The following is a 25,200-nucleotide window of genomic DNA, read 5'->3' on the forward strand; positions in this document are numbered from 1 at the left end:
GTTTTTGAATCTCTCTTTCTTGGATCGTATAGTCATCATCAATAAAAAGTTTACTTCCTTTAATATGTCTTAACTTGTTCTTATTTTTCATTCTGTCTGCTTTATCACCATATGTACTCAATTCTAACTTGCACATTCTCTTATTCAGTTTCGTTATCTCTTTTATCTCACACTTTGTTCCAAGAAAAGTTTGCAACTGATTCTCTATATCTTCTTTTAGCTCTATAGTATCTCCTGCAGTTTCAAATCCGGTAATAATAATGTTATTTCGACGTTCTCTCTTTTCCATAGTTTCAAGTTTATATTCTAGCACCCTGATTTTAGTTTTCATTACTTCATTTTCTCTCCTAATCTCTTTTACTTCTTCCAAACTCTGCTTCCATTCACTTTTCAAATCTTTGACAATTTTTATTAATTCTTTACGCTCAGTTCTCATTTCTTTCATTTCATTTGCTATCTCTCTCATTCCGTTTGTTACTTCTTTAACCATCTCGCTCATTTCATCCATTCCGTATTCCTCTGATACGCCTATGGACATGTGTAATATGTGTTGCCTATCTGCTAGCGCCAACGATCATCTACAATTCAAAGTTGCGGATAGATAAATCGCTACCAACAGATAAGACGCCACGTTATTTTGATTTCAGCCTACCTCGAATATTATTAGTCCTATTGTGTCACTAACGGGTCTAGGACGTTTCATCGCCGCCAGTTCATCGCCGCCGTTTCGATGCCGCCAGTTCATCGCCGGCCGTTTCGATGCCGCCGGTTCATCGCCAGTCAGTTAATCGCTAACTGATATATTTCCGAATTTTCGATAGTTATATTTATTATTTATTTTTAGTATTAATTAGGAATTCTAGGAAATGCGAGATCTGACCATTCCCGTTGCCATACTTAATCTTTTAATAGACTTTTAAACTTTTATAATATAAAATATAACTTAACACTACAAATTTAATACTGTTTAGTATCAAATTTAGGGGAAGTAGAAATAGAACAGTAAATTAATATAATAATATTTTTTATCTATTTATTTGTCATAAGTTTTGAACTGAATTTAACGTCGTGTCGTGTCATCTCCCATAATACAAGATCAACTGACTAACTGGCGATGAAACGGCCGGCAATGAAACGGCCGACGATGAAATGGACTGGCGATGAACCGGCGGCATCGAAACGGCGGCGATGAACCGGCGGCGATGAAACGTCCTATTCCGGTCACTAACACTCTCAGCACTTTGTTGTAGTATATTATTTGCTCACAGTTCACTCTTACAATTTCTAATTCTCGATATTTCCGAAATTCGGATGAAATATCCGAGCACTCAAAATTGCGTTGTTTATCAGCACAGTGGCGTGCCTCTCCGCGGAAAATTTACAATTTCACCTTAATATTGTCTCATGACTACGCTGAATATAAGAATTATTGAGGTTCCAATAAAACAAAGTTATTGTTTTCTTTTTAGCGAAATCTCCCGTATTCTCCCATATTAACTCAACAATCAACGGCCTTGCTACCATTAGATCCAGCAATTCTACCAATTTATTAATAGGGGAGTTTGATGACTTACAAGTAAGTAACTGTAAAGATAAGGTATATTAATACAGATAATCTCAAATCATCATAATATAGCATTTTTCCTTCATGATATTTCCATAAAAGGAGTTTGGTTGGAGAAATTACGACTAAAAAATTAATGTTTGACTTATTCTTTTTTAAGACTTTGTGACATATCAACCAAGTATCCCTTAAATAAGGTACAGTAGTATCCTAAATATTTCCAGAATCAGTTCTATTACTAAGGTATTCTTTTGTTATGCAAATTTATGAATATTCCGATTCATTCATAACCTTACCATGAAAGAAAAATATGCAAACACTAAGGAAGGTAAGAGCAGAGACAGAAAGGACAATACAATAGAACAACCGATTTTAGCAACGTAACTGACGAAAAGACAAAAAACACAAGAAACCAAAAGGATTCATAATGGCAAATCTCAGAAACTGTACATGATAATAAAAATGAAAAAGATTAAAAACACGATATGTATTTAAAATATTTCCTACGAGTAAAAAATGGTGTAAGTAAAACCAAAAGCAAAAGCACTGGATTTAAAACGTTAGGAATATAAAAGCTATAGGTTATCAATTATCAACAAAAAATACAATTTAAAGAAATAAATAACAGTTCAATAAAAAATATAACAAAGAAATAAGTAGCCCTTAGTCTTTATTAATTATGTCTAATTATATTGTGTATTATGTCTATTAATTATGTCTGGATTAAATTGGCGGAGTGAGTACCTAAATCCCGACAGAAAGTTCTGGTCCTTCTGCTGGAGGGTTGGGGCGTTATAGGGCCTGTTGCTGTACATCTGTAAAATCAACCCACTGCAAAAAATTCTAAGAACCAGCTTCGGTACACAGACGGGAAAAAACGAAGACGACGTGGCTAACAAACAAGTAATTGGAATAAAAATATATGGAATACTCAAGGATTGAGAACCAAATCATATGAAGTCAGAGCAGAAGTAAAACAAATGAAATCAGATATCACAGTTCTTATCTAAACAAAGGAAAAAGGCCAAAACAGCGAAACATCTCTACATTATGTATCTCTACATATTTATAGTGGAGTAACTAATATTTTTGAGTAACTAATGTGTCAAATAATCTTTTTTAGAATACGCATACACCAACGTGGTATTTATTAAATGCTTGTTCCACTTCCTTTGGTCTCTGGTTAGATATACTATCACTTTTGTTTACAATCAGTATTACAATTAGCTTTATTGTGTTGCACAACGGTAAGTACAATTTACTGTTATTTACTGGAAATAAGCAGTAATTTTATTTTAAAATAGAAGTTTATATTGACAGATAAACTCATAGCTCCCTGCCTACCAACTAAAGTCCATACCCCAACCGCACTACTCATCTCCTCTCCAGATTAGTGCATTACATGGATACCTCGCCTTGTGTTTATCTCTCTTAAATTTGTGATCCCCTCTAATAGTTCCTACTTTATGTTACTGTTTGACAACTCGAGTTACTGCTTCCAGTATTGCCTGGTATTCAGTCCCCCTCATTGTTACCTTCTTCATGATTTTTGCATTTACCCTACCCATCTTCCTGTTCAATTCGTTTCTGGCTTGTCGATCATTCTGCACTCTTATGCACAGTGCTCGTTCATGTCAGCCAGTTCACATCTCTACAGTTTCCATTCTCAACCTATCCTATCTTTCCCTAGAAGGCTCTGAAGGAGCGCTACCTGTTATGAACTGGATGAAAAAAAAATTAATGTCTCTGTCACCGCACTTAATCCATTCTGCCATATTTGGAATAAATATCCTCGTCCAGGCCGCCCTATTCTTATTTTTCTATTCTTGCTGCTGTAACACTGTTATGCTTCTATTTATGGCTAATATTTTCCACCCGTTTTCTTTCTCTCATTTTCTTCCTGTAGGTTTCGACCCTTTCTTTTATCGTAACACACCCGCGATCGCTTCTATATGGCCATCGTTAATGTTGTTCTGTATGTACGTGCTACATTTAGTAGTGCCTTTTCTTGCCATACAGGTGCCACGTATAGTGCTGTAAAGTGGACCATTTCCATTAAAATTCTCCTTTTGGTAGCGCCTGGTTCTCCACGTTCGACATAATCCTTGTCAACATCGCAGTTTCCTCGGTTTTTTAATACTTAGGAATAAAATTATCAAAAAATCAGGAATGAACAAAACAGAGAATGTATCAAATGGAAAAAATGATTGATAATATTTTCTATACGATATTGTTGGCAAATAGATATTTAACAATAGAAATTCTAATTTAGTTATTATTAATAAATAACCTAACCTCCTTATTAAGAAGAATATTGCTCTTATTGTGAAAGTTAACGTTTTATAATTTATACCAAGATGTACTCAATAAAATAATAAACTTATAAAATTGTCTTTTTTAGTTTCCGTAGTATCAGGCAGTTTAGTTGGTTTAGCGATAACACAGTCAATGAATCTGACTGGTATGTTACAGCATGCAATTGGACAGTATTCTGAACTTATAAATCACCTAACTAGCGTTGAAAGGGTTCTTCAATATACTAAATTAGATAAAGAAGGGCCATTTAAAACATCTCCAGGTTTGTATTTAATTTTTGTTAATTTTTGTGTATAGGTATCAGGAAATATTCTTCTCTTTCGTGTGCCTCATCCTTTAAGGACATTAGAAATTATCATGGCCCATTTTACTCGGTCTGCGGCGGGTTTGAAGAGTTTTTCACTTCGCTGCTTTAAATTTTTCAACCAGAACGTGCACTGTCTCCCTGGCCCTCTTATTTCTTCCATTTTTTCTTGTATAACCAATCGCATAATCTTATATATATTTCATTTGTTAGTACCGATGTGACCAAAATAGCTCATTTAAATAAAGGTAAATGCACAAATACAATTTACTATAGGATACATGCGTGTGATTCATGTTAAGTGTGTAACACAATGGAACCCTTTTGTCCTTGGGAACCCTTGGGCTATCGAGTTCTTTTTTCTTTTTATATTGGTCCCAAAAATAATTACGGAAAGACAGTCCACCTTTCGCAGCTTCCTACTTGCGAGGATAAGGTCTAAATACGATGGGGTGCGACCTGTTGCCCCAAATTAACCGTTTGCGACACTGTCAGTGCCTTATAACTTGCACACGGTATCTCACAGCTTAGCTTGATATATTTATCGACTATCTGCAGTCTAGATTCTTTGGGTTCAATTTCAATAGGACACGGCCACTTCGAGAAGACTACAATCAAAGATTACACACTACCAATTATTGTTGGGGGTACCCAGCGAGCTTGGGACAGTTTAAGGAGGTGCAAAGTCTAAGCCTCTCCGTGAAAAACTTGCCCTATTCCATCCCACCCCTGGGTTTCAACAACATAATAGTAAAAGGTACAAAAGTTTAGAAGCCATGTGACAAATTACCAAAAGAAAAAATGGTAGCCGATAAAATTGGTGTGCATTATTTCTTCTTTCGAAGTTCGAATTTCATAAATAAATACATATAGTATTTTTCTTATTTCAGAAAATCTTCCAGAAGAAAACTGGCCCACGCAAGGTAAAATAGAATACAACCATGTTTCCCTTAGATACGCCGAAGAGGAGATTCTCGTTTTACGAGAAATCAACTTTCAAATACCAGCTGGATGCAAGGTATGTACCCTCGGAGATCCGTGGAAAAAATTTACACCCAAAATAACAAAATTCAGTCAGTTTGGCAACACTGTGTGAATGTTGATAGTAACAAGATAAACAGAACTGTAATTTAGTCCAGACAAATTAATATATTTTTGTACTAACAAAAATGAGATTTTTCAACCAAATAATGTTTCACATATGATGTGCAAAATAATTTTGAATTGGTTTCTGCCAATGAGCTTGCTTCTTGGTCATTAAAGTAGAAAACACTTTAAAATTTATTCTTTATAATCATTATCGTCCTGTTCTCGTCTTATTATTTTCACTGTACTAATATCCGCCGGGTAATTTACAATGACTAATGCGATGTTAAAATATTTTATCGTTAGCGGCTTCTAAAGTGTCTGAGAATATCTTATTCCATTGATAAAATGCACAGTCCCACCGATTTCCACTTGAACAACTAGTTTCTTCTATGACCGTTTAATAACATGCTCATTATTCACTAATTTTGGATAGATAATAACACCCATTATTTTACACGTGAGTAATAGTTCATTACTCACGTCATTAATCAAATGATGCATACCTAGTGACAAGTGTGACAGATATTAAGGGCGAGACACATTGTAATTAGGTATCATGAGCTTGCGAGCTATTACTTTGCAATTTTTAAAGCTGATTCTCTAACAGAAATACACCAAAATAGCATTTATCTTTATACGAATAATATTCACGGTCGAGATACTAAGATCTTTTGCGTATTCAATCAACGCTTATTGTAACAATATTATACGCCTCCTAATAGTAGGCAACCAATTATTGAGCCGCGTATTATTGGTGAACTACATTATTTGTTTTTGTAAGTTTTAATGTTTATCGAAAGTAGCGGCTAATTATATTCTTTACTAATAAAAATAAAAAAGGTCGTAGAAAAAGTATAGTATTCTACTCGCATGTAATGGCTATTACTCACTCTGATGAATTACGACACTCGCCTACGGCTCGTGTCGCAAACTTCATGATCGTGAGTAATAACCATCATTACATGCACTCAAAAAAATTTAGTTAATATTGATTAACAGTGATTACTTAATAGTGTTTCGTTGTCACAACAATTTAATTTGTTGTTTCAACGAACTTTTAGACATTGACGAATGTATTTCGTTATTGTCACAATGATTGAATAATAATTGTGAGAATAACTAGAGTACATTAATCAATAACACTCAATTTATTCAGCCAATAACTTAGTTTCGTATATCTAATAAATACTGTTAATTCTGGCAGCAACTCACGTTCTTGATTTCGTAGATGACAAGCAATTACCTTGGTTTATCGTGACAACGTACAGATTTCATTAAAACAATGTACAAATGTTGTTAATATAGAGTAATATATGATTATTGAATAGATGTAAATTGAGTGTTGTGACAACGAATGCATTAATCAATCTACTACTGCATTTAAAACCCACAATCAATGCGGTCATTATGACAATAATCGTAGTTGTTGAGACAATAAATGTTTTGCTTGACCATTTGAAAGTTAACGGCTTTTCCTTATCGTGATACCCCTAGCTTCTCTGTGTTACCGAAATGCCGAATAATAATTGCATTTCGTTTTTAAGTGTAGTCCGTAGTAGAAGGAAGTTTTTGTGTGTCTATTATCGTGAAATTTCGGTCGAATTCTTTTTAAATGTATTAATTTTTTTCGAATCCTGAGAAAACTAATTATTATTTTTGAAAATATTAATGCAAAATAAAATATTACAGTATTTTCGAGGGTCTGAAGTCCCTGAGAACCTCTATAATGATTATTTTAAAAAGTCACAGGGGTGAAAAAGAGAAAATTTAGTATGATTTTTAATTTCAAATAGGCATACCATTCAACAGAAACTTTTTGTTTATTCTAAGGGACTTTCTGTCCTCGGTAATAATGTAATATTTTATTCTGCGTTTAAATTTTTCAAAAATACTTGTTAGTTTTCTCAGAATTCCAAAAAAATGAATGCGTTTACAAAGAATTCGATCTAAATTTTGCACCTGCGCTCTCAAAAAGGATTAAAGTGTTATACATTTTTGGAATCACTATTTCAAACGCTTTTAAATAAGCTGTCACATGACGTACTTTCCCATTAAAAAAAAAATCAAAGCCTGTCACCTGAAGAGGGATCGTGTAAAGTTCGAAACATTGATGTTATAATATACTTTGATTATTTTAAAAATCGACCTGTCCGAGCGTTTTGCTTATGTGTTAAAAATAAATAAGTTAATAAGGGGGTGGGGGGAGTGTAACAATTATTCCAGTACACTGTATAAGTGAAATCATATGAAAAATCACACAGTGTAACGTCCTTTAGGTTAAAGACAAAAAAGGGGGATTTAAAAAATTATTATTAATCAATTAATATCATACATTGGGCTATTGCATTCAGTAATTATTAATATAAAATACATTCATAGTAGGAATGAACGAAACTGATTGTAAGAATGAATAGAATTTCTTGTAAGAAAATCCGTATTTATTGTGGGAATGAACGGAATTAATGGTAACAATAAACGGAAATAATTGTAGAAATAAACGAAATACGTTAGAAGAAATAACACTGTTATTGACACAACGAATAGTCTTCGTCGGTCAATTAACGACGTTGTTGTTTCAATAAATAGTGTTCGTTGACTCAGTGAACAGAGTTCGTAATATCAATAAATAGTGTTCGTTGACTCAGTGAACAGAGTTCGTAATACCAATAAAGTGATATTATGGTATACATAATGAATGTTCATCCATTCAATAAACGTAATACTTTGGCTCAACAAACGAAAATAATGAATTGATGAACATCGTTTTGTTGTCCCAATAAAACCAAGAATTGGACAAATTTTAAGTATTGAGTTTGTTGTCTGAATTAACATTTTTATTGATATTACGTACCTTTTTCGTTGAGTGTGCTTGTTGAATAATAAGCTATTATGTATGCTATTACTGAGATTAATACTTCAATTCGTTTAAAAAAAAAAACTGTTATGCTTACGTTTGTAGATCGCTATTGTGGGACGCACTGGTTCCGGAAAGTCTTCCCTAGTAGCAGCTCTATTTAGGTTAGCGCCCACAGAAGGAGTCATAAAAGTCGACGATATTGATACTAAAATGATTGGATTGACTGATTTAAGAAAAAAAATATCAATCATTCCTCAGGAACCTGTATTATTCTCGGCGAGTTTAAGACATAATTTGGACCCGTTTAACGAGTATGATGATTCAGAGATATGGACGGCTTTGGAACAAGTAAGTGACGAAGTAATCGACGAACATGAATAAATCCGGTGTCATGCATTACAAATCGTGAACAAGCGCTTAGGCTGCATGTTTTATTCGCGAATTACTACGAACTACAACGAACTGGACGAATCGCTTATAAATGCATAGTCTGTATCCACTTTAATTAAATAAAATCATAATACTCTGGGCTAATTAGCAAAATACAAGGAAATAGTTGTTTTCCTAACAAGTGCATAAAGTCATTCTTTTCCGCACGCGACTGCAGTTTGCCGAACGACGCGAAGCGGGAGTTCGGCAAGCAGTCGAGTGCGGAAAAGAGACTTTCTGCAAGAGTTAGGAACAATATTTTTTCTAAGAGTCTTTAAAAAATTACAAAATCTTAATCAATTAATTTAATTAATATGAAAATACATACACAAATTAATTCTTTGACGAGGTTGTCAAACCAAACTTTCAATATAATTAGTTAGCATGACGACGATCTTGGTTTCCATGACGATGATTCAAAACGACTGTTATTGTCTACCGATTTGACTTTCGAATATTATGTCAAAATTTTATTTCATCGAATTGTCGCGTTAATTTCATTAAAACAGGAACACAATAAGATATATTTGAAATAAATTAATAAATAATATCTAAATATTAGTTTATTGCATGTATTATAATTACTTTAAGGCCATATTAACATATCTGAATTAACACGCGTGCGGAAAAGTAAAACCGCGTGCGAAAAAGTAACACGCATGCGGAAAAATGAAACTTTCTAAACTAAAATGCGTGCGCGAAAGTAGACATTTTTGCACGCTCGTAGAGAAAGTTATTTACCAGCAATTGTATTGTTGGAATCGAATCTTATGACTGTATATATCAATAATGTAGGTATGCAAAGTCCGCAGATAGTGTGCTACTTTTTTTTATAAACAAACTGGCTCCCGAAAATCGTGTTTTTTTTCAATTTTTGCTCTATAAATCCAAAGATTTTAACTTTACACCAAAAACACCCAAATAAAAGTGCACCAAAATTAAATTTTGCATAGTGACGTGTTTTTCCTGATTTGCTTTGACGAAAATTTTCCCCGGAAAATGCGGATTTTTCCAACAAAATATTTAATTTTCAACCAAAATTTTAGATAAGTAATTGTTTATCAATAATTAAATAACTAGGTAATATAAAAGATCTTTTTGTACAGATTATAATTCCAGAAGTCGATGGAAATTGAATGAACAGTTTAGCAACAATTGAATTGTTAATTAAAAAGTTACGGTCGCTATAATAACCAAAATAATTATGATACATAAGAGTAACTATGATTTTTGTATAAAAAGACACTGTACCTATATAATGTACTTTACATAATTTAAATTGAACTATTTAAGCAGCCTCAGGAATATTTTAAAATTATAAGCAATTTTTTGGCTTATAAACAAATAGAACATCTCGGGAAATATTAAACTAAATTAAATCATGAAAACGGTATTGGAAAAAAAGCGGCAGGACGCTTCTTTTAAAAGAAAAAACGTTTAATTGAGATGAGTGGTACCTGAGATACAACCGGCCAAATTTGACCGGCATTTACGGCAAATATATAAATAATAAGATCAAATTTTTCGAACCATCACCTTTTTATTTTTGTCTTCTTTCTCCACACCAATTTTCATATCTTTAAAATACTCATATTATTATAATAAAAACTATCGATATTACGAGTGAAAATTGCCAAAAATAGCAAAATTCCAATCAAAAATTATTAGGTTATTAGAAAATGTAATCTCAAAGTTGAATATCGGTATACGTTAAAAAAATGCATTTTCTCGGCTTCCCATGGAGCAATTTTCTTCATTATTTGTTTGTTCCCAAGTAACTCTAGTTGAGGCATCTAACTAACGCATTATTAAATGTGAAACTTGCTTTTGTTTTGCTATAATAGATTAATTTATTTATAAGAAAAGAAAACTACATATCTTTTCCACTTTTTCTAGATAAACTTACTACAAGTGTACCTTTTAACGTTAAAAACACAAATATTCTCATTTGAAAGCTGTATAATTATTTAAACAATCTTTATGTAAACAAATTAAAATTTTTTGTTATAATACGAACAAAAAAATAATGGAGAAAATTGCTCCATGGGAAGCCGAGAAAGCCGATATACAACTATGAGATTACATTTTCTACAACCTAATTTTTTTTGGAATTTTGCTATTTTTGGCCATTTTCAGTCGTAATATCGATGGTTTTTATCATAATAATATATGCTATGAGTATTTTAAAGATATGAAAATTGGTGTGGAGAAAGGAGACAAAAATAAAAAGGTGATGGTTCGAAAATTATGATCTTATTATTTATATCTTTGCCGTGAGTGCCGATCAACTTTGGCCATTTGTATCTCAGGAACCACTCATCACAATTAAACGTTTTTTCTTTTAAAAGAAGCGCCCTGCCACTTTTTTCCAATACCGTTTTCATGATTTAATTTAATTTAATATTTCCCGAGAAATTTTATATGTTTATACGCCAAAAAAATTGTTTATAATTTTAAAAATATTCCCGAGGCCGCTTAAATAGTCCAATTTCAATTCTGTAAATACATTATTTAATTAATTTATTTAATTATTGATAAACAGTTACTTATCTAAAATTTTAGTTGAAAATTAAAGATTTTGTTGGAAAACCCCGTATTTTCCGGGGAAAATTTTCGTCAAAGTAAATCGTGAAAAACACGTCTCTATGCAGAATTTAATTACGGTGCATTCTTATTTATGTGTTTTTGGTGTAAAGTTAAAATCTTTGAAGTTATAGAGCAAAAATTGAAAAAAACACGATTTTCGGGCGCCATTTTGTTTATAAAAAAAGTAGCACACTATCTGTGAACTTTGCATACGTATATTATTAATATATTGTTAAGATCTGCTTCTTATTAATTTTATATTAATTATTATTTATTTGATTAATTATTTAATTGTCGCAAATCATACATAAATAATGAATAAAAAATCTCAGGGTGCCTTTTTATAATATTAAAAAAATGTCTAAATTATCTTACGTTATACTTATCTTCTCTCGTGGTTTCAGTATCTCTTAGTTGATCCTAATCGGGATAAAATAGGAAAAAGAAATAAAGCAAAAATATAAAATAAACATACAGAATTGTCTTTTATTTATCAAAATCAATACTCTAAAAATCTATCAAATCTAAAACCTGTGGACGCAGATGTCCGAATGAAATTTTTACCACTTAAATTTATTCTAGTTAAAAAAAAAACAATTTATCGCAGATGTCCGAATGAAATTTTTACCACTTAAATTTATTCTAGTTAAAAAAAAAACAATTTATCGGTTTGTTCCCGATGACTTTGGTACAACAAAATAAACAAAACCAAATTATGTATTCGCAAGATTAGCTATACTTCCTATTTACTTTTTGAAATATTGGAATTTTAATTCCTACGCTTTTTACTCAAAATTTTAGTTTCCGAACATAAAAATATCTTTCACATAAGTTGACTGACCTTTTGCTTCACTCACTCTGATGTCTTCTCGTGACCCAAAACAGCTCTCCCTCGTTGACTATGTTAAAGGCTACTCATCAAAGCCCTCTCCGTTCTCCAGCTTCAACACTATCAGCATACCAGCACCAGTTCTCCAACAAGCCAGGCCTCTTTTGACCAGTACTCGATTCAAACAGAACTCCAAAAATTCTCTGCTCTCCTTCTCACAATAATACGGAATCAAAGAGGTATTTCGTCTCAATTTGATCTGTCTCTCGTTCCACTTTTCAGCACTATTCTCCACTATCAAACAACCACTGGTACTTGCTAACTATCTATCCACGAAAACGTCGAACTGCTCCTCAGCGATGCCAATAACATACTGACTTCTTTTTCAAACTCACTGCATCATTCAAACCACTTTTCCCCGTCCAAATTGCCAAGAATCAGAAACATTTCTCTTTTCCATTCGATAAACAAACAGTCATTCTTTCAAAATTATTCCGACCATCCTAATTACTTTCGGGGAACTCGACAACATTTACTCGGGTTGAAACAAAGATATTAAAATTCCAAACTTTCTTTTAAACCATTTTTCTAGAAAACGATAATTACCTCTACCTGTGGATTCTATAGTTCCCGTAATAAACAATCTTTTTCCATTTTAAACCCTAAATACATCGTTCTTTTTACTTTAAATATTCACAAAAGTCTTTAATGGTTCATCGGAAAGCTCATTAAAAAAGAAATCCACTTACATCCAAACTAAATTCTAATAAATATTTACAGCCCAATATACAGGGTGTATCAAATTTATGTGCCCGCGTTATTTAAAAAAAAATTTAATTTAATTTTTATTTTGCCTTTGATTGATAAATTGAAAACACAATAATATACAATCATAAGATTCGATTGCAGCAATAAAATTGCTGGTAAATAACTTTTTCCAAAAATGGCCTATTCTCCGATAATCTGCCCAGACTATAATATAATAATGTATTAATGTTCTAAATAATACCCACAATAGTGTACTAATGTTCTAAATTTTTGTTACAGGTGGAACTTAAAGACGTAGTGGACTCGTTAGACTTTATTGTCTCTGAAGGTGGTAGCAACTTTAGCTTAGGTCAACGCCAACTCATTTGTTTGGCACGCGCTAGTTTAAGAAATAATAAAATTCTGGTTCTAGATGAGGCCACAGCAAATGTAGATCCTAGGTAAGATGTTTATGATTATTAGTTTAAATGTTTGTAAAATAATTCTAAATGGTTAAAATTAGATTTTAATAGAATTCATAAAAAAATATTCCAATATTCATTGAAACTATGGCAAAAATTAAATGTGTTTTTGGCCACCCTGTATAGATAATTATGGTAATGTTTATTTGCATAACTGAATATAGACCTTAACCGTTACAATAAGCTACAACACGACTCATATTCTTATTTAAAAAAAATCATCGATTACATCATCACGCCCAGTTGGATAACATCACTGATATGAAATACATATTGGTAGGGGAGCAAAGTATGCTAAATGTGCAGTCACTCGAGCGTTATGGGGACCTATTGGGTTGTGAAGAGTAGGTCCTAAAACCAAAAAACGTTAAGTAAAGTTTTCCATTTTGGTGGGCGCTTGCTATTTTTTAAATTAATTTTCCATTTCCAACAATCGCTTTTTTCGATCATAACGCCATCTATCCATAATTCGAAAAAAATGTTTCGAATAGAAGTTACTTATTTTTACGTAAGGAATCCAAATCTGCAATAAAAAATGGGGGTTCCTATTTAAGATTTTAAAGTAACCCCCCACCCCACCTCTGTGGGGCGTCGTGTTTGGTGCCATTCGATATATTTTTCAAAAATATTGAATGAGTGTATTTTACAGTTTTTCGATCTGATGTTCATTTTGGTATCATTCGATAGATTTTTGAAAAATATTGAGCACGCATTTTTTAGTTTTGTGATCTGTCATTCATTTCGCGAAATATTCGCTTATTTCTTGTGAAATTTTGGGACTCACCCATTTCCTTACGCCCGGCTCAAATTGTCAGATTTTTGAAATATACACTCTTTTGCATGTACTTAACTTACCTTATCTTAATCTGACAATTCCCAGTTTTTTTAAGGATAGAATATTTTTTTCAAGCCCCGTTAAAGAACTCCCCTGTGTTAAGAGCCAATATATGGTAGAGGTACATCTGCAGGGTACCAGGTTTCTCCCCATATAATAATCTCACGCGTTCGAGTAACTGCAACATCCCCGCTTGGGCTCATAGATATAACAGAATAGATTAGGCCAGTTCGAAAAATAGCGTAACGCGGAACAGTTCGGGTCGGTGGTCTATCTATCTCTCTCTACCGGCGCTTAGCTTTCTCTCTCTAGCATATCGATGCTTAAGATGTGATACCGCGTATCTGCAAAAACCCCTTTTTACAGGAGACGCAAAAAACGTTCTGTTGTGTGAGAATTAAATATTTTAATACTATTTTATATATTTTTCATCATCATATATCATTTCTTTTAATATTTTGTATATCATTTCTTTTAATATAATCTCATTAACAAAAAGCTGCAGATACGTAGAATCACTATTGTTTAATTGTTGGTTAGAGGAGGATTACATGTAATCACTACCAAATGTAAATATTGCAATTTGTTATTTGTGTGGGAGAAAGAAATTTATTGACTTAAAATATTTATTTAAAAAATGCAGAAAACACAAAAATCAATAAAACAACAAATACGTTGTTAATTCTTCTTTTTACTCTCGTGAGGCAAGGTGTCGTAGAAACCATGGCAGTCTTTAGGAATTACACTTTTAAGTTGCTGTAATTGATTATATTTTGTGTTGGTTATTTTGATAGGAGCGTTACGTAATGGTTTAAACTGGCCTAGTTGTGAAACATTGGTTTTTCCACTTCTAGGTTTTCTTGTAGGTAGATCTATAAACTCACCACAATAATCTAATTTTACTTGGATGATTCCATCAGGCGTATACTTGATGACTTTAATATCAGTTACGGTTTGATCGTTCACTTTTCGACCTGGTCTAATGGAAGGGTATACTAAAGTTTCGGAAAAATTTTTGATAAAGTCATAAGTGACCTCTTTTGTCTGGTATGGTGTTTGTTTCCTCGACTCCTTTGTGAGTCTGATATAATCACTTGGAAGATAAATAGACTTATATTTTACTGTCTTTTCTATTTGAGCGTGAACGGAATCGGCCTCCATTTGTGTGTGGTCACGCTCAAGATACTTTTGGTAGATAATAACATTGTTTTCGACACTAAAAGATAGAAGCGCATTTGACAATGTAGCATTCCTATTCTGATAGGTGCAACCATCGCTCCAAATAAAAATAGGAATATTTACAGGACAAAGGTCTAACAAGTAATCAGTGATACAAGTTGCAAAGGTATTGGCGGATAGGTCAGCTTCTGTTTCTGTAAACCAGTAGCATCTTACATGATGAGTATTAACATTAAATATGGTAAAGTTGTGACAGCAAAGTTTTGTTTTATAGTATAAAGCCGATGCATTTAACATGGGACATACTTTTACTGCCTGAAGATCTTGTGTTAGGACAATGCATTGTTTTACATGCCCTGTCTGTTTGTCGTTCTCCTTTTCTTGCCTTGCTTTTTCTTTGTTGTTAATGTGCTTCTTATAGACATTCTCATCTAGATTATTTGTTTCATAACTGCAGTATGTATCACAACGATCTTTTTTTGGTATGTGGAAGGAAATATGTTTTTCTTTTACCATTAAATCAAAAGTGTATCTTGAAACTGGTTTCAATTCCTTATTTTGTTCACGGCACATTCTGGAATATTCCTGGTATACTTTGCTCATATTGTCTCCAAAAATAGGCTCAATATATAATTTACTTGTAGATTTGCGACAATAGTGAGCAGGGAGTTTCGGAAGTGAATCTAAAAAATTACGCAATACATCTTTGGCGCTGTTACTGGACTTATTGCATTGAGTTTCTTTTTGGATCTCTGCTATTTTTCTCTTCTTTCTTCTTCTCTCATTATTTACCTCTGTTGCTGCTATCATTCCATGCTTTTTTTCTGATGTCAAACAGTTAAATACATAATGTTCTGTAAGAGCAAACGTTGACAAAAATAACTTTTTGCAAACAGTCAAAATTTTGCCATCTAATGTTTTAAGTGTGTAGGTTAATGTATTTTTCCTCCTTGATTCTTCAGTCTCTTTCTTTGTATTTCTGTTTTTTCTTTTTTGCAAACCAGAGAAGCGATATAGATTTTTTTCTGGTCCCATGTGAGATTGTTCCAAAAGTTGTTGAAAAGTTCTTTTCGGTCCACTTCATTTAAATCTTGACACTGCCTTACTGTGGATTTTTTACATACGGAGGATAAGCAGACTGGTCCCATTTGTTTTTCATTTCTAGGTGTTCCTCTTTTCGCTGTCTTTCCAACCCTTTTCCAGCCAATATATTTTTTCCGTGTTGTCTTAGTCTTTTATTTTTAATATCGTGCCATTCGTTGATATCTGCTATTCTTTTTCGAGCTTTTTTATTTTCGTTGTTACCGTCATTATCGGCTCTTGCTACTGGTTCTTCCCCTTCTTGTTGTTTGCCTTCTTCCGAACTAGTTGAGTAATCTGACTTATTTTCGTTTTCTGGCAACCACGATTCATCAATCTGATCAGCAATTACAGACGATGAGCTCGACATCACTTCATTTAAAATACCTTCGTGGTTTAGTGCAACGTCATTTCTTAATTCTTCTAGATGTGTTTTGTCCCTGGAGAGCTCATTTGTCGAAATTTCATTGGAAACCGTTTCTAATATTGCGTCACAATCTAAACGTTCATTGTCAATATTCCTTAGCCAGTTACTCACTTTTTCAAAATCAGATTCCTTTGGCAATCCATCAGTTACATTGTTTATGTCTGTCGAAAACGTTTCGTTTGTTACTGCAGACTCCCCCAATAAAAGCAGATTGGCTGCGGCAACCTCTTGTTCCAAAGATAATAATGTAGGGCCCAGCTCATCCGCATCGGTATTTTCCAATACTGTGGCTTCATCATTGTTTGTTTTTATGGCACACTTAATGGTGTCCTTGATATTATTGTTTAAAACGTGAACTATTACGTCATTTCTTGCATTTGTTACCATTTGACGACCTCTAGAGGTACTCATTTTAATCTGGAACAAAACAGTAATCTAAAATATTTAATCGAATTATAATGAAATAAATTTAAAATAAACAGAAGTCTTTGGACAATAATTTACTATTTATAAAAAATATTATACTCGTATACTGCTTTAGTGATTTCAGGTATCTGAAGGTATACCTATTTATCAAAAAAGTGGTTACTGTGATATCGCGTATCTGTTTTCCTGTTCTAACGCCGAAGTTTATTGATTTATGATGCAAATAACAAAGGTTTTTAAATAATACCACAATTCGACAACATCTGTCTGCAACTTTGAACATATTTTATGATGCTTTTTGTTTCTTTATAAATAAATTATGGTTTTATAAGTACATACCTTTATCAACACAATGTTACCACAGCACGTTACTATGTCAACTAATTCAGATACGCGCTGTCACATTAAAAGATATTCAGCTTACCTATACCAGATGTCACTACTAATCACGTTACTCATTCAAACTGTATACGTCAAATTAGCGCTTTCACCACAATATGACAGAGTATTTTTTACATGCAATAAGCAATAAAACTCATTTTGTCAAAAATTGCAGATACGCGGTATCACATCTTAAGCATCGATATGATGGTCACCGCCTGTGTGTCACTGTCGTTCCGTTACTCCCACCTCTTGGTAGACACGCTCAACCTCGCACGACAGACAAAGATAGCTAGACCACCGTACTTGATATCGGCGTTACACCCCGATGCATTGAGTGGCATATGACTAGCCTGATCTGTTTTCTTTACATATCTCTGCTTGGGCTCCCCTACCATATATTTATATGATAGATTGATATAAAAGTAGCAGCCTTTAATAAATGGCGTTACTTGATATCGAATTGCTCTCGGTTTTGACATTTGCCATTCATGACATGACGTCTGTCAAAATATTAAGTTTTAAAAACTATTGGTTTGGTTTTTACAGCCGTCAGAAGCAAACAACTTTTGTGTTTTCTGAAAAATAAAAAAAAATGAGTACGTTCGGAGATTAAGTTCCTCCACAAAAATGGGAAAACGAATGTGCAAATCAAAGCCGACCTGGATGAAGTATATGGCGAGGCTGCACCTTCGTTAGCAACAGTAAAATTTTGGAAAGCTGAATTTGTTTGTGGTCGTACGAGTGTTTTTGATAATGAGCCTCCCGGGAGGCCAAATGAAGTCACCACGCCGGAAATGATCAACAAAGTTCATGACATGATTATGGCAGATCGTCGAATTAAGCTCCGAGAGTTAGTAGAGGTTCTAAACGTTTCCTACAAATGCGCATGCGCATACAACATCATTCACCATTATTTGGACATGAATAAGCTGTCCGCGCGATGGGTGCCGCGTTTACTGACAATCGACCAAATGCGAAAACGTGTGACCACTTCGGAGTGCCTTTTGGCGACGATACGGCGCGATCCGAAGAATTTTTTCGCCGATTTATTACCGGTGAGGAAACCTGGGTGCATTATTATACACCGGAAACACAAGAACAGTCGAAACAGAGGCGCAAACGCGGCGAAGGCTCGCAGAAGAAGGCAAAGAGTGCACATTCGACTACTTGGAAGAAGGAAAAACAGTCACTGGCGAGTACTACGCAGCATTGATAGATTCGATGCCGAATTGGGTCGAAAACGCCCCGGTTTGGAACGCAAAAACTCTTTCACCAAGACAACGCAATGGCTCACCGATATCGACCGTCGCCGTGGCAAAATTACACGAATTGGGCTATGGATTGGTTGAACACCCACCGTATTCCCCTGACCTTGCCACCAGCGACTTTTTCCTGTTTCCAAACCTAAAAAAATGGCTTGGAGGACGCCCTTTCGCAACTAATGATGAAAGTGTCGCTGAAACTGCGGCCTATTTTGAAGAGCTCGAGCGAAAGTAGTATTCGGATGGGATAAAAAAATTGGAACATCATCTTAATAAGTGTATCGAGCTAAAAGGGGACTATGTTGAGAAATAAATTGATTTAAACCCAAAAAACTTGTTTTCTCTATCAAAGGCTAGTTTTATTAATGTTATATCAATCCACCTATACCTAAAAATCATAATTTAAAAATAAAAATCAACTTGTTTTAAGATTAGTCTCCAAAGTTTCATATTCTTGAAGGAATTAATTTTTTCATAAGTTTGCCCCCACTATGTGTTAATTTAAAGGCAGCTAAAATATCATTTGTGTTATTATTACAAAATATAACTATTTCGTATCCTCCTCCTAAGTGCTAAATTTCTCTTTATTCTGGGTTTGATGAATTAAGTCATTCCCTGTTGTGTGGGTCCAATCTCTGATGTTTGGTAGCCAAGATTTTTTCTTTCTTCCTATAACCCTTTTACCTTCGATCTTGCCTTCTAAAATTACCTCAAGCTGATCAAATTCTCTATGGCGCATTCTGAGTCCTAGATATGACGTGTTTCTAATTTTGATAGTATTGACCAGATGAGACGTGTGTTTATTATTTTCAGTACTTCATTCTTCATTTGCAGTTCTGCCGGTCCAGCTTACCTTTAACATTTGGCTGTACATCCACATTTCGAATGAATTCAATTTGTTGACGTCATACTGTTTTAATGTCCAGATCTCACAACCACACAGTAATAGAGAGCACACATAACAATATAATGTTCTCAATCTTATTGTGACTGATAGCTTGGGGTTGCAAAGCAGTTTACGCATGTTCATGAAACCAGACCATGCTGTTTCAATGCGTCTTGCGTCTTCTAATTTCTTTTAAGTAGTCTAGTTGACTATTTAGCTCTCTCCCCAGGTATATCAAGCTTTTTTATATGCTTTACAGTCGGAAAAATGAAAGATTACCCAAGAACGATCACATCAATCGCTTATTTTGTATTTGCTGTCTTTTTTTTAGAATAAACGTTTGTTATTTATAGAAAAAGACAACAAATACAAAATAAGTGATTGATGTGATCGTTCATGGGTAATCTTTCATTTTTCCAAATGTATGTTACTTTATTCATAAATTTCTTCTTTTGTTTTAGAACGGACTCCTTTATTCAAGCTACAATTCGAGAGAAATTTCAAAATTGTACTGTAATTACAATTGCTCACAGGCTAAATACGATAATGGATTCGGACAAAGTACTAGTCATGGACTTTGGAAATATAGTGGAATTTGATCACCCCTATAAACTGTTGCAAATACCAAGTGGGTACTTGTATAATATGGTTCAAGAAACCGGCTCAGTAATGGCACAACAACTGAAGGAAAAAGCTCACGAGGCTTATTTAAAGAGCATTTTTTGAATAGTTTAAAACTAGGCTCCGTTAAGTTAGGTTGCACTGTATTTAAGCACAAAATATAAGACATTATTGTTTTATTTATGAACTTCCCCCACTTAGCAAAACTACCCTTAAGATTATACTACAAAATACCCTAATCACCTACAAATATACACCGATGCTTCAAAACACAGTGATGGTGTGGGACATACCATCACTACCACTAGATGTTAAAGAAAATTTTAACTTAATTCCAATACATCGATATTTTCAGCAGAAACCATAGCTATCATAAAAGCATGCCAATACGCCGAAAATAAAAATCTCAAACAAATAAACATATCCGACTCACTATCAGTTTTAAAAAGTTTCTTTAGTCGTCTAGAAGAAAATTATGTTAACGTAAATCCCTACATAACAGAATGAAAAATACTATTATCTAATCCAACAACTATGCAGTGAAATATAGTATTTAGTTACACGGATAAAAGCTCATATTGGTCTTGAAAATAATGAAAAAGTAGATCAGTTGACAAAAGATAGCATTTTCAGTGGCGAGGAAACATTGAATGATATTAGACTTCAAGAATGTATAACTATGTAAAACCAGACTACATGAAAATTGGAAACTTCAATGGAATCAATACTGTATAAATTGTCCGACAAGGTATGCTCTTTTACATCCGAAAATCCCGACAGATTATTGGAATCAAAATTTAGATTTTTCAAGACACGATATTGTTACTATCTCTTGACTAAAATTTAGCCATGCCTGTTATCCTGCACATCTATATAAAATCAATGTGATACAGTCGGATTTGTGCGAAAATTGCAATTCAATAGGTGACTTGGATCATATAATTTTTTTACATATATGACAAATATGCGACACAAAGAAATCTATTGATAATGCAGCTATTGCAAGAAAACGTTTATCCCCCATATAATCTGATGAACTTACCAGCTTTGAACAAACCGTCAACCTTTAGGATTCTTCTAGATTATGTTAAGTTTTGTAAATTGAAACTTTAGATTATAAAATTGGTTGTGTAAATTTTATTGGTCGTAAAAAAGTAATTTGTAAAATTACTTTTATTAAAAATCATTTATATTAAAGTTATACCTGTCATAAAAGATCATTCTGGATTCTGATCCTGATTGCTGCTCCTGTGAGTGTAAGTTATTCAGTTAGTTGAATAAGATGAACAGGTATTTGGAATTCCACCTTCCATAGTCAGGAGAAGTTTATCTTTATTCCCTGAATCGTATTCGCTCTGAGCTTCGCTGGTATCGCCAACTAGCGGATTACTACTGCAACTTTTGCCAGAAATTTTTAAATTTATTATTTAATTTTTATCGTATAATATTTACAACTCAAAGACGTAATTAATTTGTAATCGATGGTTAATATCAGTAAGTACAAAATTTATGATTCATTATGATTATTTTTTTAAGATTTTGCTAATCATTTTGACGTTTCTATTGATGAAATATTAGTTACCTTCTTTATTACATCTGATACTTTCACAATTATTGTCTAGATGGCGCTGAGATTAATAGATTAGTTATATTAATAACTTAAAAAAAAAACAAATTTCAGTATTTAAAACGTAAGTATATTAAATTTAAGGTAAAAATATATGCCACAGCTTTGGAAAACTAATATTTTTACCTATTAATGTTTTTAATTTCAATGCTTTAAATTAATCACGTTGACATCTATGTCAAATTTCCAATAAAAGTTCACTGACTTGTCACTACTGGCGCTCGCGAACTTTTAATTTTACCTGCTACCTACGAGCTCACAGCGGATAAATACTTCACTTTTTTTTCGGGAATTTTTAGATTTTAAAACGCTTTTAGTTGCTGTCTCCACAGCTTTTTTACAGTCCAATTTTCATCTATGCTTAGACTTTCTTCGATTATTGATAACGTTTTGTTTAAAATTTTGAAGTAACTATCTCGAGGAGTTTCATATTTTAGCACCTCAATATTATATTTCGTAGATTTTGTGCTGCAGAATTTTTAGCATTAAAGATATAAATATAATGTGCTCTGAATTTTGCTATTTTAACTATTTATAATGGGAAATAAGCCACAATATTATTAAAAAATGATTTTTATTAACGTTTCAACGCCCAAATTAAATAAATTATTAGAAGAATTTTTTTACTAAGCAACAACATTTTTGTTTATGTTAGTAGTATTTTGTATTTTGACAACGGCACCCGATTTGGGCGTCGAAACGTTAATAAAAATCATTTTTTAATAATATTGTGGCTTATTTCCCATTATAAATAGTTAAAATTGTAAAAATGCCACAAGAAAATAGCTTCAGAACAACTGAATTTTGCTCTTACCAGATAGTGATGAGAGTCTATATTTAGCACCTCTACATGATTTTACGTCTAATACATCTGAAAAATGTCGACTATCTATAAGTACTACATTTATGTCAACTGATATAAAAAAATTGAAGAATCATGCAGGGACGCGCCGTCCATATGGGCAAGGTCGTGCGGCGCACGACGGCGCCATGGCCTTAAAGGCGCCCTTTGACTCGGGAAAGTTAAATAAATATCCAATTCAAAACTAAATATTTTTTGAAGCAAAAAAAAAACATTGCAAAAAATAACTTAGTCCACTCATTTCCAAATATTACTATTTCGTTACGTATATTATTAACTATAGGTACCGATTTCTGTAGCTTCAGCCGTTCTAGCTAAGCGTTTATTTGAAAAACAACATATGTCCATTTTTCGAAAATTCGACTTTATTTGTTGTTCTTATAGAATAGTAGTTTATTTCTCCAGTTCACACATTTGGTTCACATTGCATAGAAAATTTTGAAAGTTTTAGAAAAACAACAGATGTCCATGCGTTTTTTTGTAAAAACAACACTTGTCCCATCCTAGTCAACGGTAGTTGTAAGTGTGTATGATATTATCCTTAAATTTATCAGTTGTGTGCATTCTTTGATAGTAATAATGTGATGTTTGTTTCTTTTGTATTAGAAATAGTTCACCATAACAGAAACTATATGTACAACGCAATACCTCTCTATTTTCGAATATATTTTGGTAAGTTTGTACAATTATTTTGATATCCACATTCCTTCCAATGAATGTCTTAATAAAAGTAAGATTTGAAATAAATTAAAGCTGGGCAGTTTTACTTGATTTTCCAAAATTTTCATTTTTCGACAAGTGTTGTGTTTCAAATAAACGCTTCAATTACTTAAGATCTAGAATGGGTCAGAAACGGCTAGAAAATCTTACTATTATTTCTACAGAATCTGAGTTTTTAAAGGACCTGAATAATGAAAATCTAATTAATGAATTTGTCAAAGGTAAACAAGAAAAGTTCAATTTCTATAAGAAATATCCGCTGGTTTTCATCATAATAAGTACATTTGTTTAAAAAATCGCAATATAAATATGTTTCGTTTTTTGATCTTCAATCTTTTTTAATAATTTTAAGTAATGCTGTATAACTTTAACATAGTTTTTATTCTGTTCTCTTTTATTATGCAATATAGTTTTAAAAAAATATTTTTAACAACTACTAGACTACTAGAAACAACAGAGATGAAAATACTTCGACGAATATCAGGGAAAAGTCTGTTGGATAGGGAGAGAAGCGAAAACATAATAAGATCATGCAATGTAGAAGACATAAATACATGGGTGACAAAACGGAAACAGGAGTGGAACGAACACATTAGTAGAATGGCAGAGGAGAGGATAGTACGAATAGCACGAGATAGGTCACCAAATTGACGAAGAATTATTTGCACACCAAGAAAAATGTGGTGCGATAATCTAAACAATTTAGGAGGCAAATATTGAAGAACAAACATGCTTTAAAGTCTCCATACAAGAAGGAAGAAGAATATATTATTTTTTATAACAGTACTGGGTACTTATTATTTCCTTAAAAAAAATCTGGGTAGACGTAGGAGTGATTGATATTTCTACCCTGGTAATTTTGATCAAGGCGCTTATCAATATTTTGCACGACGGCGCCGAAGTTACTTGGCGCGTCCCTGGAATCATGAGTACATATATATATTTTGATGACGAAATAACAACGCATCTTTGTCAAATGTTATTTATAGATTAAGAGTAATGAGCGGATTATGAACGCTTAAATCAAGTAGACACAACGAATAAGCTTTGTTTTTATAGAAAATTCATATATAAATATTATTTTTACATCAAGAATATCTATTGCAAAATGTATTTGTGAACATCTGCGTTATCATTCAATTTGCATAACGTACAATAAAAAGCAGTAATGTTCCATCTAATTACTTAATAAATATTTACCCTTTTGATTCATGAACATGATTATATAATCGGTTATGTGGGACGAAGGCGAGTTATGAAGTAGATAATGTAATTTACATTTACATAATGACAAGACAAGGTCTCAGAATCGTTTGAAATAAGCAGTGGCCTGAAACAAGGAGATGCACCGTTCCTTTTCCTTTTTATTATAATCCTAGGGAAAGTAGTAAGAACAGCACAAATTAGAACAGAACTACTGACACTAATGCCTGGTTGCACCAACAAATATTAAGCTTAAGACATACCTTAAGAAAATCCACGAGGAAAATAAAATTCCTGTAGCTGGCTGTATACCATAAATCATAAAAATACTAGATTTGTTGTAAAAGGTATATTTTAAAATACCCTAAATAAGGGTCACTGGCTTATGAGAAAAAGCAGCAACGGTAAAACTGGGATACACTGAAATACCTTTGAACAATTAGAATATCTTGAATACGCAGATGATGTATGCCTACTTTCAGCAA

The 25,200-nt window shown here is 33.0% G+C and overlaps 1 protein-coding gene across 2 annotated transcripts in view; it reads left to right on the top strand.

Moving 5' to 3' along the window:
* Positions 1–20,482, top strand: part of LOC114329993 (ATP-binding cassette sub-family C member 4) — a 102,018-nt gene extending 81,536 nt beyond the window's left edge. The window contains exons 13-19 of one of the 2 annotated variants that reach the window (XM_050655868.1): positions 1,470–1,576; positions 2,688–2,811; positions 3,966–4,142; positions 5,075–5,202; positions 8,233–8,478; positions 13,022–13,182; positions 20,144–20,482. In XM_050655868.1, coding sequence (XP_050511825.1) covers positions 1,470–1,576; positions 2,688–2,811; positions 3,966–4,142; positions 5,075–5,202; positions 8,233–8,478; positions 13,022–13,182; positions 20,144–20,408 — 1,208 coding nt within the window. In that variant the 3' untranslated portion in view covers positions 20,409–20,482. The remainder of the gene's footprint in view (positions 1–1,469; positions 1,577–2,687; positions 2,812–3,965; positions 4,143–5,074; positions 5,203–8,232; positions 8,479–13,021; positions 13,183–20,143) is intronic. The other variant, XM_050655869.1, reaches the window with a different exon arrangement.
* The last annotated feature ends 4,718 nt before the right edge of the window (positions 20,483–25,200 follow it).

This window comes from Diabrotica virgifera, chromosome 7 (genome assembly GCF_917563875.1).
Source record: "Diabrotica virgifera virgifera chromosome 7, PGI_DIABVI_V3a".
Taxonomy (NCBI): domain Eukaryota; kingdom Metazoa; phylum Arthropoda; class Insecta; order Coleoptera; family Chrysomelidae; genus Diabrotica; species Diabrotica virgifera.